Source organism: Lampris incognitus, chromosome 6 (assembly GCF_029633865.1).
Source record: "Lampris incognitus isolate fLamInc1 chromosome 6, fLamInc1.hap2, whole genome shotgun sequence".
NCBI classification, from domain to species: domain Eukaryota; kingdom Metazoa; phylum Chordata; class Actinopteri; order Lampriformes; family Lampridae; genus Lampris; species Lampris incognitus.
This window is the reverse complement of record NC_079216.1, coordinates 37,792,015-37,814,278: the sequence shown is the minus strand read 5'-3', so window position 1 is coordinate 37,814,278 and position 22,264 is coordinate 37,792,015. Positions and strand designations below refer to the sequence as shown.

At 41.8% G+C, this 22,264-nt stretch overlaps 1 protein-coding gene across 3 annotated transcripts in view; it reads left to right on the top strand.

Annotated features, from left to right (window-relative positions):
- Positions 1-22,264, top strand: part of cmip (c-Maf inducing protein) — a 56,484-nt gene that overhangs the window by 9,156 nt on the left and 25,064 nt on the right. For all 3 annotated transcript variants that reach the window (XM_056281571.1, XM_056281569.1, XM_056281570.1), the window contains exons 2-4: positions 14,020-14,145; positions 18,169-18,219; positions 21,245-21,406. In XM_056281571.1, coding sequence (XP_056137546.1) covers positions 14,020-14,145; positions 18,169-18,219; positions 21,245-21,406 — 339 coding nt within the window. The remainder of the gene's footprint in view (positions 1-14,019; positions 14,146-18,168; positions 18,220-21,244; positions 21,407-22,264) is intronic.

Genomic DNA, 22,264 nt, shown 5'->3' with positions numbered 1-22,264 from the left:
ATGCCATTGTTTATGCATGTTGTGTAACGTTTGGTCACTTGTGCTGGCTAAGTTTGAAATTACGATAGACCCAGCTTTACTTGAGAGTACCTTAGGTGTCTGGCAAATAATACCAGTGCATCTTTAGTTGACTTTAAGGTACACATTTTTAGCCATGTTTAGATTTATTTCTGTCCAGAAGACTTCAAGATCTCATTGTTAAATATGTCTTGATTTAATATTTAAACATTTTGACAAATGGTTACAGTAAGGAATCTTTAGTATGTTCACACAGTTGCTGGAACAGTTGTGAGATGAGTTCTGAAACAGGCCTGAAATGGAAGTTGAAGCCACTCGCAATAAGTCATCATCATAAGAGAGAATTTGCCTGTGTGGAATGAAAACGCGAGAATGATGCAAATAAAGTATAGATGGTGTGAAGATGCAAATCATTGTGGTAGCTGTCATGATGTCCACATTGTGGCAGTAAGAAAACCATAAACTACCCTATCTTTTGAAACATAACTTTTTGGAAGAGAAGGGTACTAACAAGTATAGTGGTAACATGTTGAGTCTCTCTCTCTGTCTCACTCTCGCTCATATACACACAATGGCCACAGAAAGCTTCTGGGCAGGCTTCCAGGACAGGCTAGAGTACATGTTCATATTCAAATACTGGATCCTCCCAGTTTTGTTTGAACAATGCAGCCATTACACAAAGATTTGAGTTATAGTCTGCAATGATCGTGCCCGCCGCCATATTGATTAATTATATTTAGATCAGAGTTGGACTCCTTCCTCCCATTTTGTCTTTTTATGTATGCTTGAGAATGATGGATGACGCAAAGAAAAACAGTGACAGAGGAAGAAAGAACATGATGAGCCAAGCATAGATAAGAAAGCTACACAGTGTGCCATGAGCGGTCATTTTCTGTGTTAGTGACTATTACGATACTGGTCCTTCAGTAAAATTGTCCTTCCTCTTTCTTTTGTCTTATTTCAAGGAAACAAAAACGTTTCCTTGGAAGATGCCTTAAAGAAATCATTTGGCTAAATGAAGTGTTATAGTGCCAAAGTTTTTATTCAGAGGTAGTGTTTATGTTGTTAGCTATGGCTGGCTCTTGTCATATAAGATTCATAAGTGGATGGGCTCAGATGTGCAGAGTCTGGCCCTGTAAGATGTGCAAATGTGCTGATGGATGCAAGGTGCAACATGACTCTTCTACATGTGTTGCTATTTTGTGTGCTTAGACAAAAGGGCCATGTCGTCTTAATGCCATTAATTAAAAATTAGCTTTAAGAAAACACTATTTCCTCCAAGAAATTAGCAAACGCGGCTTTGTTTTTGACCTTTCAACAGTTAAAGTCTTCCGGACTTGGAATTACATAATTGATTGATTGATTGATTGATTGATATTGTGTGATATATTGTGACAGAAGTCGGTGTAATGTGTGTGTATATTTATTTATTTATTTTTTGCCATCACGACTAACAGTCACTAGCTAGCTGTAAAGGTCTATTGCAGGCACTTAATGTACCCAACACTTACCTTCCTTGAGAAAATGTAGTTCATCCGTCACTGGGCTGAAGTAGTTAAGTGGTGGGGTGGAGATGTACATGGAATAATACACAAATGTAATGGATGTCTTTCCTTCGGCACACAGTAAAAAAAAAAACGTTAGCAGTTAAAAGCAAACATTAACAGACGTATACAGACACAGGGTCTGAAATTAACACCCGTCAAGCGCCAAATGCGGCTAGAATTTTCATTTGGCGTGTAAGTTTCAGAAGCCACCAGACACTTGGGCAGGTGACTTTTTTCCAATAAAATATCAGCATTGATGGTTCAGCGCGAGTAAGATTAGTAGCAAAATATCAGCCTTGGTTGCTCATACAGCGCACGAATGAATGAACTTGGTGCACGAAACAGCTCACACGTAAAGAGTGCGAGCCCGGAGCTCACAGGCGCACAAAGTGAATCACATCTCTAGTCCTGTCAGACAATAGCAGCTTGCATACTACAGTAGCTAGCATTAACGTTAGGAACAACATTATGTGACTGGGGGTGGGACCTATACTTTGAACCCATACTTTGAAGTTCAAATTAAATGCATAGTTAAATGCATACAGGCATGTTAATTTGTTGCACTTTCTTGCACATTGCTTTGTTGAACTGTTTTATTATCAATTACAAAATGAAATGAAATTATTTTTCATTTACAATCTGCTATGACCACTGTTTTTATTCACCACCTTAATTTGCTATCATGCAGATTAACTGTATGTATGATACGCAACACAAAAATCTAATTTTATTTTTTGGCTGGTAAAAAAAAAAGTTTGGCGGGTAGAAATTTTCATCTACCAGACATTTGGCTGGTGAACCAAAACATTAATTTAGGACTCTGCAGACAAAGCTTATAAGGCTGATTTTTCACAGACAACAGTCCATGTGATCAAATCTATTTCAAATGGGTTTTACTATGATTATGTTGTGGTCTTATTGTGTATTATATTGGTTGTGATTTTATGGTGCCTTTATGTCTGGACCTCTGGACCAAATGACTTTCCCCATGTGGGATAATAAAGTTGATCTGAATCTGTCATTGATCGGTCATATTTGTAACTGGTTGCTCAAGCATGCCAGTGTCCAGGGCAGAAAGGGCCATTGGCCTTCTAAGTAGCAAGGTCCAATATGGAAAAAAAGATTATCATGTGAATCACAAGTAACTATACACAGCATTGATATACATCATGATATCCGCTTAGGTATGCAAAAATATCACGTTTAAGAATCCAATTAGTGGGCGTCCGGGTAGCATAGCGGCCTATTCCGTTGTCCACCAATGCGTGGATCGCCGATTCGAATCCCCATGTTACCTCCAGCTTGGTCGGTTGTCCCTACAGACACAGTTGGCCTTGTCTGTGGATGGAAAGCCAGATATGGGTATGTGTCCTTGTCATTGCACTAGTGCCTCCTCTGGCACCTGTTCAAGAGGGAGGGGGAACAGGGAGTGGCTGGAGACTCCACATGTATCGGAGGAGGCATGTAGTAGTCTGCAGCCCTCCCTGGATCAGCAGAGGGGATGGAGCAGAGACCGGGACGGCTCAGAAGAGTGGGGTGATTGGCCGGATGCATCCATCCATCCATCCATTATCTTAACTGCTTATCCTGCTCTTAGGGTCGTGGGGATGCTGGAGCCTATTCCAGCAGTCACTGGGCGGCAGGTAGGGAGACACCCTAGACAGGTCGCCAGGCCATCACAGGGCAGACACACACACACACACACACACACACATTCCTAGGGACAATTTAGTCCGGCCAATTCACCTGACTTACATGTTTTTGGACTGTGGGAGGAAACCGGAGCTCCCGGAGGAAACCCACGCAGACACTGGGAGAACATACAAACTCCACACAGAGGACGACCTGGGACGACCCACCAAGGTTTGACTACCCTGGGGCTCGAACCCAGGACTTTCTTTCTGTGAGGTGACCGCGCTAACCACTGCGCCACTGTGCCGGATGCAATTGGGGAGAAAAAGGGGGGGGGGGGATAAAAAAAAAAGAGAATCCAACTAGTTTTGCCACAATGAACTCTTTGGTAATGTAAAGACTAATATCAAACCAAAACTAGTTTTCATATTCAACTCCTTCAGATACTTCAGACCTCAATTTGTGTGATGTTTTAGATAATAGCTTTATGATATGTTATGTTACGTTATGTTATGACACTATCTTTATATCATCACAATACAAGTGAAATACAGTGAACGATAATACTGAATTAATGCCCTTGCTAGCTTGGTGACTGGACATACTGCACAGTCATCACCTAACAGAAATGATGTGGGTTTTTTTATAGAGGAAACAGGCATTTTATACTAGGGCTGGGCAATATAACACTATATCAAAATCATGATATGAGACTAGATATCTTCTGGGATTTTGGTTGTATTGTCATCCTATAACTTAAATGTCATTCTCTGGTCTTAAAGGCTGCATTATGGTAAAGAGATGATTTTATGAACTGTTTTAGTTTAGTGAAATGAGAAATGAATGCCTCTACCTGCTGGGTCATCATATCCACATTACTAATAATCATTTCTCCAAGTTTTTTGCATTAAAGTATTTTATGAAAGCACCAGTAATCCTCCCTATGATATCACCACATTAATGATAGCGAGGTATAAAGACAAAAAAATATTGTGATATTTGATTTTGACGGGCCTCACTTTATACTTTCCATAATGTGAACACCTTCATAGTATGTCATACAGTTTAAATGAATTGGCCAGTATGAAATACCAAAAAGCTTTGCCATGATGGGAAGGAAGTCTTGTTACTACTGAGATGGCAAAAGAAGTATTAGTAGTATTTATTGTTATAGTGGAGGAGTTGAAAACATGATGTATGACGAGCAAGATAGGTCGATAGGGGTGTCTGGGTAGCATAGCGGTCTGTTCCGTTGCCTGCCAACATGGGGTCACCAGTTCGAATCCCCATGTTACCTCCGGCTTGGTCAGGCGTACATACGCAATTGGCTGTGTCTGCGGGTGGGAACCCCGATGTGGTTATGTGTCCTGGTCGCTGCACTAGTGCCTCCTCTGGTCAGTCGGGGCGCCTGTTCAGGGGAAGGGGGAACTGGGGGGAATAGTGTGATCCTCCCACGTGCTATGTCCCCCTGGTGAAACTCCTCACTGTCAGGTGAAAAGAAGCGGCTGGTGACTCCACATGTATCGGAGGGGTTATGTGGTAGTCTGCAAGCCTTCCCCGGATCGGCAGAGGGGGTGGAGCAGTGATCGGGATGGCTCGAAAGAGTGGGGTAATTGGCCAGATACAATTGGGGAGAAAAAGGGGGAACCCCTCACACACACACACACACACACACACTTGCTTGCTGGTTGTCCATGGTGCCCGATGATGACCATCTTCTTCTATTTGTGGGTCCTTTGAGGACTCAGATAGCAGAAGATACCTGCGCAGAGATGGTTTTTAAAGTGGCATGGGGGGTGCGCTTCTCCCAACGCCACATGACTTGATTGTAGAGGAGAAGGTTCCGATGGCAAGGGGGATCCCTAGACGACCGGCACCTCCACACAACTGCAGGGGGCTGCCGGAAATCCAGTTTTTTGGAAACCGCCTCGAAGCGTGCCGCCACAGCTTGCTTTTCTGTTGGGGTAAGCTCCCTTAGCCTTATGTCTTCCAGACTCACCCACAAGGCAGCGGGACAGTGGTTGATAGGTGCCAGGGCGTGTCCACCAGGGTGGGCCTGCACACCATATCTCTGGGGCCCACTGCTGCTCCGAGATCCCCTGCCAAGTTAGCCTGGGGCCGCAAGACCCCAGTTACCATGTGTGGCCACGGGGAGGCCTGGCAGGAGTCTTGGTGAAGGAGAGGCTATGTACTGGAAAGGGAAGGCTTACACACTAGGATGCTTCCCTATTCACCACAAAGGCTAGCCAGCGGCAGCAAGCTAAGGGCAGGAAGGACACAAGCGGGTTGGAAGAACACATGCACCTTCCCTCCAACTACACACTGCTGCACTAGATGCATCACAACACCCTGTGTGTATGTACACACACACACACACACACACACACACACACACACACACACACACAAAGATAGAGAGATAGTGTGTGTGTGCACGCGCGCGTCTGTGTGTGCACATTATAGTGGATACATTTATCTGTTATATGTTCTCATAGGCCGTCATACTGAATATTGGCTTGTATTTGCGTCAACCATCCTTAGCAAGCAGATTCTAACATCAGTCTCTGCACAATAATGTATTCAGCACTTTTTACCTATAAGACTGTGTTTGGCCCTTGCTGAACCAAGGTAAATGGTCTCTCAGTAAACGCCCATGAACTATGTTTTCTAGAGGACTGGACTGATGTAAGATAATGTTTTGGTTTCAGTTGTTTTTCCGGGGGGGGAGGTGGGTCTGCTTCTGTTTATTGGAGTTCAATCAATGTTGTTAATGCATTATTGATATTGACACACGTCAAGCCTTTCACCATAAATGTTGGCAAACAACAAAACAGTCTTTTAGCCATAGGCCCGTTTCTCTTGTCAGTGTAGGTTGGTCAGTACTGTGCGTTTTTAAAAATGTTTTTTTAATCGAGTTTACAACCAGCAGTATGGTTCCACCTTTACAGGAAGAGAAGTACGGCTCCTCTTCATGTAGGGAAGTTGCTCTTAACACAGTTTTGTTATGTTGTGCCACTGATGTCATAGAGTAGCCCAGCTGGTTTACACGAGTTCCTGTGACTCATACTGTCGTACAGCAGACTGTGTGTTTATGTTTGTTTGTGATGGATCTGTATGTTATTTGCACTCTCTCAAATGCAATGTTGTCCTATCGCCTTGTGCAGTATTACATCTAGGTCTTCAGCGAAGGCTCGTTTGTTTGGGAACTAGTCAAGTCAAGTTTATTTGTATTGCCTTAAGTCAGTTGCGGTCTCAGTCAGAGGGTTTTACATTCATACGGTGAGAAATAGGTAGATATAGTAAGTGACAATGGCTTACACCTTTTTTATCCATAGACCATCAATTTGTATGAGGAAATGGGAGAAACCTCAGGAACAGCAACAGGAACTATTCCAGGAGGGATAGGCGTGCAACAGGTAGACAGTGTTTTAACAGTCTGGGAAATAAAACACTTAGTGGAAACAGTCAGTGACAACACTTAGGGATAATGAGAAAATGCAAAGAAAAGTGGACCCAGGGATAGTACTGCATGCAAAAGCACATGACGCATCTTCTTGCATAGACGTTGCCACAAAACTGTACCGTATGATTATTGGTAAAAATTTTTAAAAAAAAAGGGAAGGGGAATACAGGATGTGAAATGTTTGCTTGATGACGGAACTATGGCAAAAGGACAAAATGTGTACTCGTGGCCTCACATACTGCTTTCTGTTTTGCACTGTAGATGTAGGGCGCATAAGCGTCAGTGATATTGAAATCACTCTGGAGATTTCACAGGCACTTTTAGCACATGACATCAAGTGCATCTCAGTCTTGGCTGATTTGGTTAAATGTTTATGGTGACAAATGCATGCAGAAACCAGTACTGGTGGATAGTAGTTTCAACGGCAGAATGACGTGCTGAATGTGAATGTGAACCTCATCAAGTATGGTTTTGCAGTTTTTTTCTACTCCACCCAATTTTATACCGAGTAGAGCTTACACTTACCTGCTTTGCTACAGCACTATCATACAGTAGTACGTTTTGTGGACTGAAATGTACAGTGGCTGGTTGATCTTTTTAGTCTGAAGACCCAGCATGCAATTCAATTCAATTCAATTCAAGTTATTGTCATTAAAAACAATGTGCAGGCACATATTAAAAATGAAATAAGGGCTGCAGCTTCGCCAAACAGTGCAAGACAGACATAGACCAACACAGCAAACACAGTATAAGATATACACAGATGAAGATCAAAAGCTAAAAATAACTTAAAAAAAGAAAGAGTACAGGTACAAAATATTTAAAAATATCCACAGAGTAGCCAGGTTCAGCAGGGACCCTTCCTCGTCTACATGCTGAAAACCCCCCAAACAAAAACAAAACAAAACATGGGAGTATATCTCTCTTCTGCAAACCTGCTTCTTTCTCTGTTGTGCTCTATAACAAATCAGTCAGCTGCTGCCAATTATTTGTCATCTTATTTCACCCTATACTTGCCCATCTCTCAGTTTCTCTCACTCTGTCTTCCTCTGTTTCTGTTTCTCACCCTCAGTCTTTAAACACTGATTTGTGTATGGCTATAAGTCATCACATGGGTCTTTTAGACTGACTCCCCATGCTGTTGTCAGGTACTTACAAAGTTGAGAAAATCATCATCATAACTCAGCTTTATGAGTGCTAGGCAACTGTTGACCAACAGCGTGACAGTTGTAAATGGCAGCACATTTGTAATTGCATGAAAAATATTTATTTCTGCTTAAGTGCACTTACTCAACAATAACCTTATGCAGTCAATGATAATGATTTGCTAATTTCTTAATGATCATCCGTGGTGAAAACCGAAAACATTTATTTACAAAATTCATGCAATGTAAGATGCATTCAGAATTATAAGAAAAATATACATTGTTTCAATCTCTTTAAGCAATATTAAAATGGATGAGAGCAAATATTTCTCATCACTGCGTTGACTTGATGTTTATAAGCTGCATGGGTTATGCTATGTGCACTTCTGCACATCTCTCTCTCTCATCTCCATCTCCCCTCCATTCTCCCTGGAAACAACAAAATAACCACATATGTCTTCATTCCATCCCCTTGTTTCTATGGCAACAGGGCAGTGAGGAGAGGAGGAGAGTGGAGCTGTAGCCTACTCCAGTCCACCTCAAGGAAGAAAAAGAGAAGAGAGACAGAAAGACACACAGAGAGAGGGGGTTGAGAGAGAGAGAGAGAGAGAGAGAGAGAGAGAGAGAGAGAGAGAGAGAGAGAGAGAGAGAGAGAGAGAGAGAGAGAGAGAGAGAGAGAGAGAGGGATAAGCAGGACCAAAACAGAGACAGGGATGGTAGACAGAGGCAGGCAATCACTGCACGCCCTTGTGAGGGACGTCGTATCTATGGTAACCTATGTTGGTTATCAGAATGTGAAGCCCAGTCTCTGTTTGCTTGTGGTCTCCTCTGTTCACTTTGCCTCTTCCTATTTGAGAAGAAAAAAGAAAAACACAACCTGTTTATCTCTTGCTTGCCAGAAAATTTAATATTAAGCTGTTTTTCTTGCATTTTGCCTTGTTATCTGTGTGCATGCATGTGTGTATGGTGAATTTGTGTGGACAGCTGGGCCCAAATAGTACCACAATACTATTTGGCAACATATGTTGCTTGATATAGACTTGCATTTGTGTTTCTAAGGAAATGAAACATCTCACACTGAAAATTCGGTTCTTTATATGTGTTCAGTTTCACTACATGGATTGTCTGCATTATGTGGACTGTGTCTAAGGAAAGAAGGGACGCTGAGAGGGGGTGGGGCAACAGCCAGCCCTCTTTATCAGCAAGAGAGGGATTTGTAAATAAAGGAATAGCGTGTTTGTTCTTCAGCAGGGGGAGGGGAGTTGCATAGAGGTACTGCCTGTTTGTTCTACCATGGAAAGAGAGGGAAGTGTGTGTGAGAGAGAGAAAGAGAAAGATGGATACAAATAAAGAGATCAACTTGTCTGCTTGGCTTGACTACCACACGAGAGGAGGGCAAAATCAATGATTTTACTGATGGGTTTATCTGAGGTGAGCAAAGCAGGCCAAAACCATAGCGGTAGTGTCATATGTTGTGAATAAGGATGATGAAGGGAAGCTAGCATGCTGGATGGTGGTAAACCAAGGCTCTTTGTTATGTGGAAACAGGAGGAGACAGACTATGTATTGACAGAATAGCCCATAGAGGCTTATTGCAGAGAGGCAGAGACTAGAGCTTGATATTTATGTTTGAACTACAGTAAACTCCCATTGGGTCAGGTGGGGTTAGGCTAATTTTTCCTGATTTACTGGAAATGGGTCTTGAGGCTAGTTATTTGGGTCTTAATTTAGTTCAGGTTCACAAAAAACCATAACGCCTGAGGCTCTGTCCATGTTTGAGAAGCAATTTCAAGGCCTCGGGTCAGACCAGACTCAAATTTCGAGGCTTGACTCAAGCTGTGATAGAGCTCGGTGGCAGAACATTTCAGAAAGATGGAGCCATGTAGCACAGCAAGAGTGGCTGTTATAATGGAACAGCGCTCACAGAACAGTCTGTGGTCAACTATTGTAAGAAGGGATAATAAACGAAACGACCAGTGAAATATCACACCATGTGGTCAAACAACACAACAATCAGTCTTCTTCTTGAGAGTCTCTTATCACTCTTGTTGTCATATCGTCATATCACTTGGTGTTTCTTTTCTTTCTTTCTTTCTCATAAATGAGAATACTTGTTTGCATTTTAAAAATGTAAGTTTATCTATTCACTGAAATGGAACAAGATGATAGATACATGTCATGCCAAATGCACTGGACATCATGCATATGTAACAGTTATCGTTGTAATAGCCAAGAAATTAAGTGCACCAGGTACCAACTTTTAATTTGAGAACAGCTGAAAACATTGAATACGTATTTACTTTTACATTTGGGATGATGGCAAGAGTGGCTTAGTAACGAAAACATCCTCCATGAGATGATTCAGATTCACGCCACCATGTTCTGTAACTGACCTTACAGTCCATGGCTCCTATGAGGGTGGGTGGGGCAAAGGTGCATTTCCCTATAGGGATTAGTAAATTATCCCATGACATGATTATCATTCATCAGATGGTATCATGTATTTAAAGGTTGAATTTATAATGGTGTGAAACAGCAGCCACCAAGGTATTGTATGATGACTGCTAAAGCATCTTTTGTTGTTGGGTGGAACCGGTGGACGGGGCTCCCTCAACTCGTCTAAGGGGTACGTTACAGCAAGCTTGTCAACAGATGTTGTGCACACCAGTTTGCCAAGCTAAGCAAACATAGCAACTCATGGCTAACTCTAACATAAGGGGAAAAAATCAAGTTGTTGTTTACTTGCACAGTCAAAAAGCTGCAAACATGGCAACTCTTGTCAATCTTGGTCCCTTTTCTTGCTTTTATTTATTTATTTGGTCAATTACAGTAGACCAACCTAAAGCCACCAAATAGCCCACAAAATGTTGCAAGACTGTGCTCAAGATGATTACAGTAATTTTAGATATTACAATGTTACAGTGTACTATTTCATTTAGCAGACGCTTTTATCCAAAGCGACGTACATCTGAGAGTTAATACAACACAAGCAGGGATCTAGTCAGGAGGTGACAACGCAACTAAGTGCCAAAAAACTAGGTTCAAGTCCAATAGGACATAGATGTCAACAGGCAGTGCACAAAGGCAATGCATAGGTTGCATAGAAGCTTTTTTTTTTGTATTGTTATTAATACCATCAGTTGTGGAGGTGTTCATGAAAGAGCTGGGTCTTTAGCTTCTTCTTAAAGGTAGAGAGAGAGACTCAGTGCATTGAATGGAGTTTGGTAACTTGTTCCACCACCAGGGAACTACAGAAGAGAAGAGTCTGGCTAGTGACTTAGGGCCCCGTTGTGGCAGGAGTGCCAGACACCTTTCATTACCCAATTTCCCCTCGGGGATGAATAAAGTATGCTGATTGATTGATTGATTGATTGATTGGCAGAGCGTAGTGAGCAGGACTGAGTGTAGACCTGAATGAGGGAGTTCAGGTAAGCAGGAGCCGTTTAGTTGCTGTTTTGTAAGTGAGCATCAAGGTTTTGAATTTGATGCGGGCAGCTACTGGGAGCCAGTGGAGGGATATGAACAGTGGAGTGACATGTGCTGTTTTGGGTTGGTTGAAGACCAGATGTACTATCATGTTCTGAATAATTTGCAGAGGTTTGAAAGTGCATGCAGGGAGACCTACCAGTAAGGAGTTGCAGTAGTCAATGTGTGATATTACAAGAGCCTGTACCAGGAGTTGTGCTGCATGCTCAGACAGGCAGGGTCTAATTTTCCTGATGTGTACAGGGCAAATCGGCACGACTGACCAATTGAGGCCACGTGAACCTTAAAGGTTAGTTGGTCATCAATCATTACACCCAGGTTTCGGGCAGACTTGGTGGGCATGAGTTGGGTTGATCCAAGCTGGATATTGATCTGTTGTTGTAAGGATGGACTGGCTGGGACAACAAGGAACTCAGTCTTAGATAGGCTAAGCTGCAGCTGCAAAGATATCAGCAAGGCATGACGATATCCATGCTGAGACTGTGAGGTCATCTGGGGGGAATGATAGGAAGAGTTGGGTATCGTCAGTATAACAATGGTATGAGAAACCATGGGAGCAGATGATTGCACCCAGTGAGGTGGTGTATATTGAGACGAGAAGGGGACCAAGCACGGACCCTTGAGGCACCCCTGTGGATAAGCCGTGCAGTTTGGAGACTTCTCCCCTCCAAGATTCTCTAAAAGAGTATCCCTGAGAGGTAGGACATGAACCAGCGGAGGGCAGATGCTGAGATACCAAGCTCAGTAAGTGTGGAGAGGAGGATTTGGTTAAATTACATATTATATTACATTTTTAGGCATCTATTGTCAGTAATACCTTTGAAATACTTGTAAATTGACTTCATTTGTGAAAAAAGGGGGGGCTTTCTGAGTAAGTATCATGCATCGAAGTTGGTCTACCACAATTGACTTAAGTGTGACAAAAAAGAAAGAGGCAGTGTTGGAAGCAAACAGTCCTAACAGAGTTCATCAGGTTAACATGTTTCCATTTCAAGAAAGCATTTCCTGTACTTTTGTGATGGCAATATTGGTCATGAGTTCGTATGCTTTGCAGGCAAGGACATATTCTGCTGTCTGTCATTCTGAAATATTTCCTCCCACATTCCCCCAGTGCCTTTCCTATTGTCACTCAACTCTCTCTCTCTCTCTCTCTCTCTCTCTCTCTCTCTCTCTCTCTCTCTCTCTCTCTCTCTCTCTCTCTCTCTCTCTCACTCACTCACTCACTCACTCACTCACTCACTCACTCACTCACTCACTCACTCACTCACTCACTCACTCACTCACTCACTCACACACCAGACCAAAACAAAATTTTGTCTAGAGGGCGCTGTTTGATACTATTACAGACTCTACCTACTCTACCTTTAACAGTGGCCAGTTTGCAGGGAGAACACGCATGCTTTGGCACTACCAAGTGTCCTGCGCTTTTTAAGTAAACTGGACTAAAAGGATGTAAAAACTCATGTTGGATTGTTTGATGTTTTGTTGTTGTTGTTGGTTTTTTTTGGGGGGGGGGGTTCTCCCCAATTGTACTTGGCCAATTACCCCACGCTTCCCGAACCATCCCGGTTGCTGCTCCACCATGTCTGCTGATCCGGGGAGGGCTGCAGGCTACCACTTGCCTCCTCTGATACATGTGGAGTCGCCAACCGCTTCTTTTCACCTGACAGAAAGGAGTTTTGCCCGGGGGACGTAGCGTGTGGGAGGATCACGCTAGTCCCCCCAGTTCCCCCTCCCCCCTGAACAGGTGCCCCGACTGACCAGAGGAGGTGCTAGTGCAGCAACCAGGACACATACCCACATCCAGCTTCCCACCCGCAGACACGGCCAATTGTGTCTGTAGGGGCGCCCGACCAAGCCAGAGGTACAGGGATCCCCGTGTTAGTAGGCAATGGAATAGACCGCCACGCTACCCGGACGCCCGGATTGTTTGATGTTTGCCAGAGAGTAATAGTCCCTAATAAGGGTGCAACAAGCCTCTTCAGATGACATCTGCCAGCCCAATTTGTTCAGATGTACAGTTAATCTCTCATCGTTGATAATTGTTACTGAGTAATGTGATGACGCTAACGGTTTCTAGGAAATGTACCAGTGATTCATTTGCTTCCTATTCTTGCATCACTGACATAGATGTACTTGTGACATTAAAGTATTTCCTTTGAGACTTCCTGGGCTTGGAAGATTTTTGGTATTTTTTTTTTCTATTACTTGGCCTTATTATTTTCTTCTTCTTTGATGAGTCTTCTGCTCTTGGATCTTGTTACAGTTGTCAGTGTTTCTGTAATTATTTTAAATGCAGTGTACAGGTTGAAGCCTGTTGGTCTGTGGTACCAGAATTGACTTCAAACTAATTTTCTATTTGTGTATGCATGTGTGTTGGCTCTTGGCTCTATAGAATATGATTTAAATTATGATGTTAATGTATTTGCATGATAATGGCAATACAAAATTGATTTTGTACTTGAGCTTTCAAAGACTATGATGATCGAACTCCTATTGATTTTCTGATATATTTTGGAGATTTTGTTTGGCCCTCCATCTACCCAGGGAAGGTTGGCTTGCTGTAGGTTTCATATTGTCTGTCCATCTGACTGAAATTTAAAATAAATGTCTTTTCTATATATGAATCTGTTTACTCACTCAAGTGTACTACATTTCAGGCAATCATAAAGTAATACCTCCCTCCTCTCCTCTCTTTTCCTGCATGTCAACTTTCTCTGTTTTCCAGCCCACCGGTTACATGGAGACATCATTGTCCTACAGCACTATAGAGGACCTGCAACTTCTTTCATGGGACAATGCTCCTAAGTATTGTGTCCAGCTCAGCTTTCCTGGTGGCACCATCCTGCTGCAGGTAGGGCACACATTGCACAGCAAACTCCACTACCTGCTTTTCCTGAAATCACACTAGGGACCTGGCTTTTTTCTTGGTTCCACCTGGCCTCCTCATCAGGTGGATCTAGGAATTTACCATGCATTTTCACCAGTCAAGATTTAACCCCTTCAACCCCATTAGTTAACTGCTCATCTCCACGAGTCAAGAATTAATTTATTTTCAGACATTCATGATTAATTGTCACCATTTCATCAGTCAAACGATATTAAAAATAATGGCTAGTTACTTGACCAAATGTCTTGTAGACTAAACAAAAATATTTGCCTGAATGAAATAGCATAGGGTATAGCTAATAGATGGTGTTCTTTCTCACTCAGTTCTTAACTCTTTATTGGCCGCTTATAGTTAAAGGCATACTGCGCATCTACTACTACTATACATATATTGACCGCCACCAGTACAGTCGTTGGTAACCCAGGCCTTGACTGATCTGGTATGGAAATCTGATTTATGATCCGCATATTTGATTTGGGAAAGGTTTTGCGCTGGATGCCCTCCCTGACGCAACCCTCCCCATTTATCCGGACTTGGGACTGGCACTAAGAATGCACTGGCTTGTGCATCCTCACTGGCTGGGTAAAAGGCATACTGTTCATAATAGACCTTTTTGCCAGCAGCCATTTTGAAATGAAATAGGTAAACACAGATGTTACTAATCACATTAATTAAGGCTCTGTACCTAAATAGAACAGAACCTTTATTCGTGTCATTAGTAACACCTGTGGTTACCTAATTCATCTCAAATTGGCTACTGGGAAAAAGGTCTGTTGTAGTGTGAGTGGTTTATATTTTAGAGGGTCCTTTACATTTTGGATCTAAAAGCAAGGTATTAGCACTACAGGGTGTTCTTCTTGGTTTGGGAGATCAACATTGCAGCAGCAATGCACAGCATTTATAGAACTGGATATCAGTGATGGCTACATGGAGGTGTGATTCTTCACTGGACCATTTAGAACAACATCTAGAATAATCTAATTTTCGTATTTAAGGCTCAGAGCCATACAGGTTACCAGAATGTATCCCTGCACGGCAAGGCACGTATACTGGACCGTGCATTGTGTATCCGAAATCCTGACTCATTTGCACATGAATCGGAGCCATTTAAAGAGCACATTTGATATTGTTATTAATTTGCCTAATTACCATTAATATGTAATACTGCCCTAATGGGTGTTAAGTTTGACAGACCTTGTTGTGTTTACTTGTGCTGTCTACTCTGTGCTGTCTGGAGTGCTGCCAGATAGATTCCATTTGTGCTTTGAGGAACAGTACCAATGGTTCCTATGCACAAGCCAAGATAAGTCAGGGATCCCTGGAAAATTGGAAAACAGGTCTAGTATGCAAGTTTTGAGCATCAAATGGAAAATGGAAAAAAAAAAACAACATTATCAAATGGAATTGAAAGCTGTGGACAATGAAGGGGAGGGGGTTACAGGTAGGGATAGGGAATTTGATCTAACCCCCCCAAAAGTTAACACTTAAAACTTCAAACACATAAAACCACCTGCATATGTCTTGATGCATGCTCAATAATCCAGGTAAGAAAATCAAAGAAGGTTGAATCAGTTCGTCTGGACACAACATTTATTCACAGATATGATTCATCACTCATCTAAGTGACAGTCTGAAGATGTTGAGTGATGAAACGTAGCTTGTCAATAAACGTATCCAGACGAACTGATTCAACTTTCTTTGATCACCTGGATAGTTTTGCAATTTGTCAGACGACCGTAAAACAGAAAAGAAGTTTCGGTTCACAAAGTGAATCGCTAATAAAAAAAGAAATAAGGGCAGGAGTTAAGTGGGTTTTACAGTGAAATGATGCATTTCACTGGTGAGTTCAAGCTAACTGCTCCACAGCATTGGCATTATTGTGAGATTTTATCTCTGTACTTCCTTTAATCTGCTGACATCAGCTTGTCTTTTGTTTTTGGAAATTGTTTAGAAGAATAAATATTTAAAGACTTGATATACCCATGACAGAACACAATACGCTGGAAATGAGGCCCGAGTGAAGTCAAGAGACTTTATTGGAAATGTTTCAGCCTCATGTTTACACTTACTCAGCCTGACTTGACCTTATTTGTTTCACTGTTTACAGGAAGAGTGGAGAAAAGTGGTTTTAGGCTACGCTAACCACCACATAGGTATAGATTTGGTGATTTTTGAACGGCGTCTTAGATTACTTTATAATCTGGTGAATATCAATTCTTAAAGTCACTTTTTCTCCCTGGATTTGATGTTTTCATTATAATTTTTAATCCATTCGTGGCTGCTCTACCTTTGGTAATAAAAGTAAACGTAATGATAGCATCACCCGTTTCATGTAAATAAATTACAGTATATCCAAGATACTAAATTACTAGCCTATTTTATGAATTGAATGAGCAATAAATAAGATGTATCCCCATTGCTAAAACTGACTATTATGTTCCATGTGTTGGGTTTAAAGTTAATTTTAACTCTTTTGGAGATAGTACTGTTAATGCTGCATTCAGGGGGTGTAACTGACACTGATAACCAGTAAAGTATGTGTTGCTATGACAACAGACGCCAATCAAGTGCATGATTGTGCCTTTAAAAATTAAACTTAGTTTATCTTTGAGGTTTTAGGTAATTTCTTTGTGAGTGGGCTTTATTATTTTGCCATTACCATTTTTATGTTGATCAAAAAAATGCTTTGTAAGTCGTTCAGCGCTCCAGTAAAGGAAGGGGCAGGTAAAAAAGCAATGCGTGACTGCAGGCATACGAGAGACAAGATCCCGAGATAAATACCCAATTATATTCTACAGCTGGTCAAAAAGTGCACACGGTAAATGTCTATCTAAATCAGTTGTGTGTTTTATAAATCTTGTTAAAGAAATTAAACGAAATGTAATATAACATGTTTTGGCTAAACTATATGTGAGCATTAATTTCTTTCTGTTGTCTTGAAATGCACGTGGTGGTTCTAGCTAGCTAGCCTGCTGGTGCATGTTAGTTTATAACTGACTCAAGATGCTTGTGTTAATACAGTGGTGCAGAAATATCTGTGAATAGGAGTAGCCTACTGAAGTTGCATTTGAATTAGGGCTACTTTGAAAGAGTGTAATTGTTACAGTAATGCAGACTGTCTAAGTTCGAAAAACTGGGTGATATGTGTTTTGTGATACTGAGCTGTGCACTGAAACAATTTCATTAGTCCTTTTCAGTTTTCAAGTTCAATGAGCGTTGTTCAGTGAAGAATAAACACCTGAACATCAGTATAAGGCGTGGACTTGATTAATGACCAAAGGGAGTTTGGAAAGTTCTCACCTATTGCTGCAAGTTATACACCAGTGTGTTGTAGGAATGACAAATTAGGAAATTTTGTTTCTATCTGTCTGTGTGTCTGTCTTTTAAGAGTGTCCTCAAAAAAAAAACTTAACTTGTGCCAGCTTTTTATTCAAACCCGTACAGATTGTACTGGACACACAGTTCCAATTAACTGGTCTGTAACGAGTTCCAGCTCATGCCCTAAATACACACTGTACCTTACCTTGCCTGACCCTCTAGTTATTAAACTTTTGTTTTGATCTGCTATTTAACTGTTAGCAAATATTAGTATAGGAACCATAAAGGGCAAACATACAGAAAGTAGATAGTAAGGATAGTGCAATTATTTCAGAGGTTTAATGTGGTCCGTCGTTTTGTTTAAGATCAAGTTAACCATTCATACATTGAAACGCTTGAAAGTGACAGGTGCTGAAATCTTTTGTCTCTTTCAAATGTGTTGTTGACTCATAGACCACTACCAGAGTCAAGAACTATTGTTTATCTGCATGCATGTATATGTTATCTTTCCCCTTTACTGAGATCACGTGTACCTGGCTCTGTGTGTGTGTGTGTGTGTCTCTCTCTCTCTCTCTCTCTCTCTCTCTCTCTCTCTCTCTCTCTCTCTCTCTCTCTCTCTCTCTCTCTCTCTCTCTCTCTCTCTCTCTCTCTCTTTCTCTCTCTCTACAGGCTGCCAACAGCTACCTGAGGGACCAGTGGTTTCACTCCCTGCATTGGAAGGTAAGGTTACTGACTTTGCTCAACTATTGATTGCTTTATGTCATCATCCTTTTTTAAACATAGGCGAAGTGAGGTCTCATCCAGGTGACACCTCAAGTCCCCCAGTGAAAGTAGATTTCATTCATAATGTCAATAATTGGAATGAATCAAACCTCACTCACACCAAGCCCCCTTTTTGCACCACTAAGTTAATTTAGGTACATCAGACTTTACCGTGTCCTATGATTACCTCCACCATGTCACTGACCTGTCTAGGTTAATTTAAGAAAATGGCAGGTGGATTAGATTTTTCCAGTGTATTACTGTTTTTCATGCATTGCCAGTTTTTGCACAATATGCGGTTGCTGTTTTCCACTGTTTTTTATATGGACTCCATACTGCAGCTACAGTGCAGCGGAACAGGGACAATTTTTTTGGCCAGAATGCAAAGCTGTTGTCTTTGCCCGTCCATCTCCCAAACACAAACTGATGCATTTTCATCAGTCATGTGTTAAATGTGATTTGTCTTCTACATAACATGCCCAACGTGTGAATGCTGTGATTCTGTGAGAGACCTTTTCAAAGCAGCTCAGTTCCAGGATAGGACTTTGAGCCACTGACCATCCCAGTAAAAATCCAGGATTTTTGGTTAAGTGTGAACAGAATATCGGTCACACCCCAACCCCCTTACATCTTCATTTGCTTTAGTCTAAATGATCAGTGTAAATAGATGGGTCATGACATCATAATGAAACATCCTGTCTCATTAGTGAGATTTGGTTTAAGGTGCCTATGCTTGGGGTATTTTAGAGTATATTTTCTCTCTATAATTTTTGGTCTGAGACCAGTTTACCTGTCAAATCACAATGATCAGAGGTTGATTTTGAGGGGCATTTCTAGTTGTACACGGGGAATCCCCGCTCCCTTTTTTCTCCCCAATTGTATCTGGCATATTACCCCACTCTTCCGAGCCGCCCCGGTCGCTGCTCCACCCCCTCTGCCGATCCGGGGAGGGCTGCAGACTACCACATGCCTCCTCCAATACATGTGGAGTCACCAGCTGCTTCTTTTCACCTGACAGTGAGGAGTTTCACCAGGGAGACGTAGCACATGGAAGGATCCCACTATTCCCCCCAGTTCCCCTTCCCCCCTGAACAGGTGCCCCAACTGACCAGAGGAGGCGCTAGTGCAGCAACCAGGACATATACCCACATCCGGCTTCCCACCCGCAGACACGGCCAGTTGACCTTTCGCAAAGTCCTGCCCCCCTTAGTTACTGTTGCTATGCCCGTCAAGCATTTCAGAACTATCCAGGAAGTAGCCAGAAAACACCAAAACATGAAGGAAGAAATCAGCGCATTGTGTCGGTAAAAGTAACAGTAATAATACGTTAGCTGTATTAGCTATCAATAATAGCTAGTAGCAAGCTTAGCTTGGAGCAGACAGGTATTTTTTGTTGATTTTGGATGGATTAAGCTGGCCATGGGGTCTGCTATACTGCGAAATCTATTGCCGACATTGCGCTTCTTGCGTTCTGGGTTTCGGGAAGGGAAAGAAAATTACACCCCCTCCAAACTTTTCAGATATCTAGTATCTGATTTGCAGATCCCATAGGCACACCGTTTCAGCATTTTGTTGTGTGTTTGAAAGCTTGACGGACCGTTGCTAAGGTAGGATTGGACAAGCACCGTTCTGGGGCGGTACTTTGCGAAAGGTCGATTGTGTCTTTCGGGACTCCCAATCAAGCCGGAGGTAATACGAGGTGATCCCCGTCTTGTTAAGCAATGGAATAGACCACTACGCTACCCAGACACCCAGTTTTTGAGAAATTTAACATTGATTCAGATTTTGCCACATTTGAAATGAATGGTGAAATGTGCGGATGCTAGAGCGATTATCTTTGGAATTTAAAATTTTCCACACGTGTTTTTTTTTTTTTTTAAATTATGCCGGTTATTCTTGCAGTTTTTACACTACATACAGATGTTGTATATCAAAATGTTCAGGTTTTTATGCTGTCAGTCACAGTGTAGTTACCTAATCGATGCAATTTATAGGTTTATTTCAACATTTCAACTTTTTTGTCCCATATACTCTAGACAGTGCCTTATAAATTTGTAGACTCATATACTTCCAGAGTCTTCCAGCTGTAAACTAATGTCAAACTTTAAATATTCAACTACTTTAGCTGTTCGTACGATCTGATTGGCTGCTTCTACTCCTATGACTTTAGCAGTCAGCGCACTGGTTGTTTTCTTTCAGCATTTCACACTAGTTTCAGTTCTTCATCTTCATATTAGTTCTTTATCTTCATATGATATGTATATCTTTTTAATTCGTAGACTTACCTACTTCCCTTTACATTCATCTTGAAATAATTATAACTTTATAATGTTAAGCTACTTTGGCTGTATCTCAGTGTTGTGATTGGCTGCTAAAACTATTTTAGCTTTAGCTGCTATTATATTCCAGTCCAGCAGCTTTAACAAAATTGCATTGCTTTTCTTCATTCAAAATGTTTGACTATATTACTCTAATCCTCTATAAGTGAAATTTACATCTAAAAAGTTTAAACAACATATTTTCAGCTGCTTTCAGCTACCCCCCCAGATCTTCAGGAGCTGTACATTTCTAGTTGTACTTACCATCCATCGCAAAATAGATATTCGTAGGCGCCGCCATTTTAAAAAACAAAACAACGTGAAAAAAGCAACGCAAGAATCAGGTTACAGCCCGTGAACTCGGAGCTGACTGAAAATGCCCACTTATGAAGACGCGAATAACAAAACTGGTTGTTTATATGGATTTGTCATGTGAACATGGTGAAAACCAAACCTATTAGAAGGCACCACGCTTTCACTAAAAAACACTTCTTCAACACACATTATTTGGACAGAAAGCACACAAGTGAGGACGAATTCATGAAATTAACTGGTATACTGTTGGGCTTTTATGAAAACCCATATATACACATGGCCCCCACTTCTCTAAAAATACAGGAGATAACAACCTTGAACTTTGGGTGTCACATTTGTGCTCCCTGCAGAAAAAGATCTACAAGTACCGTAAGGTGCTGAATAACCCAAGCCGCTGGGATGTGGTTCTGAAGGAGATCAGAGCGCTGGTGGACATGGCACTAACCTCGCCGCTACAAGACGAGTCCATCCATCAGGCCCCTCTGCATATTATCTCCACCCTGCTGGCTGAGGTAGAAACACCAACACGTGCACGTGTACAGAAACAGGCGTACACCTACAGTGCATCCGGAAAGTATTCACACCCCTTCTGTTTCCCCACATTTTGTTATGTTACAGCCTTATTCCAAAATGGATTAAATTCCTTTTTTTTCTCATCAATCTACACACAATACCTCATAATGCCAAAGTGAAAAAGGTTTTGTAGAAATTTTTGCAAGTTTATTAAAAATAAAAAACTGAAATATTGCATGTACATAAGTATTCACACCCTTTGCTATGACACTCAAAATTGAGCTCAGGTTCATCCTGTTTCCACTGATCATCCTTGAGATGTTTCTACATCTTGATTGGAGTCCACCTGTAGTAAATTCAATTGAGTGGACATGATTTGGAAAGGCACACACCTGTCTATATAAGGTCCCACTGTTGACAGTGCATGTCAGAGCAGAAACCAAGCCATGAAGTCAAAGGAATTGTCTGTGGACCTCCGAGACAGGATTGTATCGAGGCACAGATCTGGGGAAGTGTACAAAATTTTTTTTACGGCTTTGAAAGTCCCGAAGAGCACAGTGGTCTCCATCATTCGTAAATGGAAGAAGTTTGGATCCACCAGGATTCTTCCTAGAGCTGGCCGCCCAGCCCAACTGAGCAATCGGGGGAGAAGGGCCTTGGTCAGGGAGGTGACCAAGAACCCGATAGTCACTCTGACAGAGCTCCAGCATTCCTCTGTGGAGAAGAACTGGGAGACTAGTCAGGATCGAGGGAAAGATGAATGGAGCAAAGTACAGAGAGATCCTTGATGAAAACCTGCTCCAGAGCGCTCAGGACCTTAGAATGGGGCGAAGGTTTACCTTTCAACACGACAACGA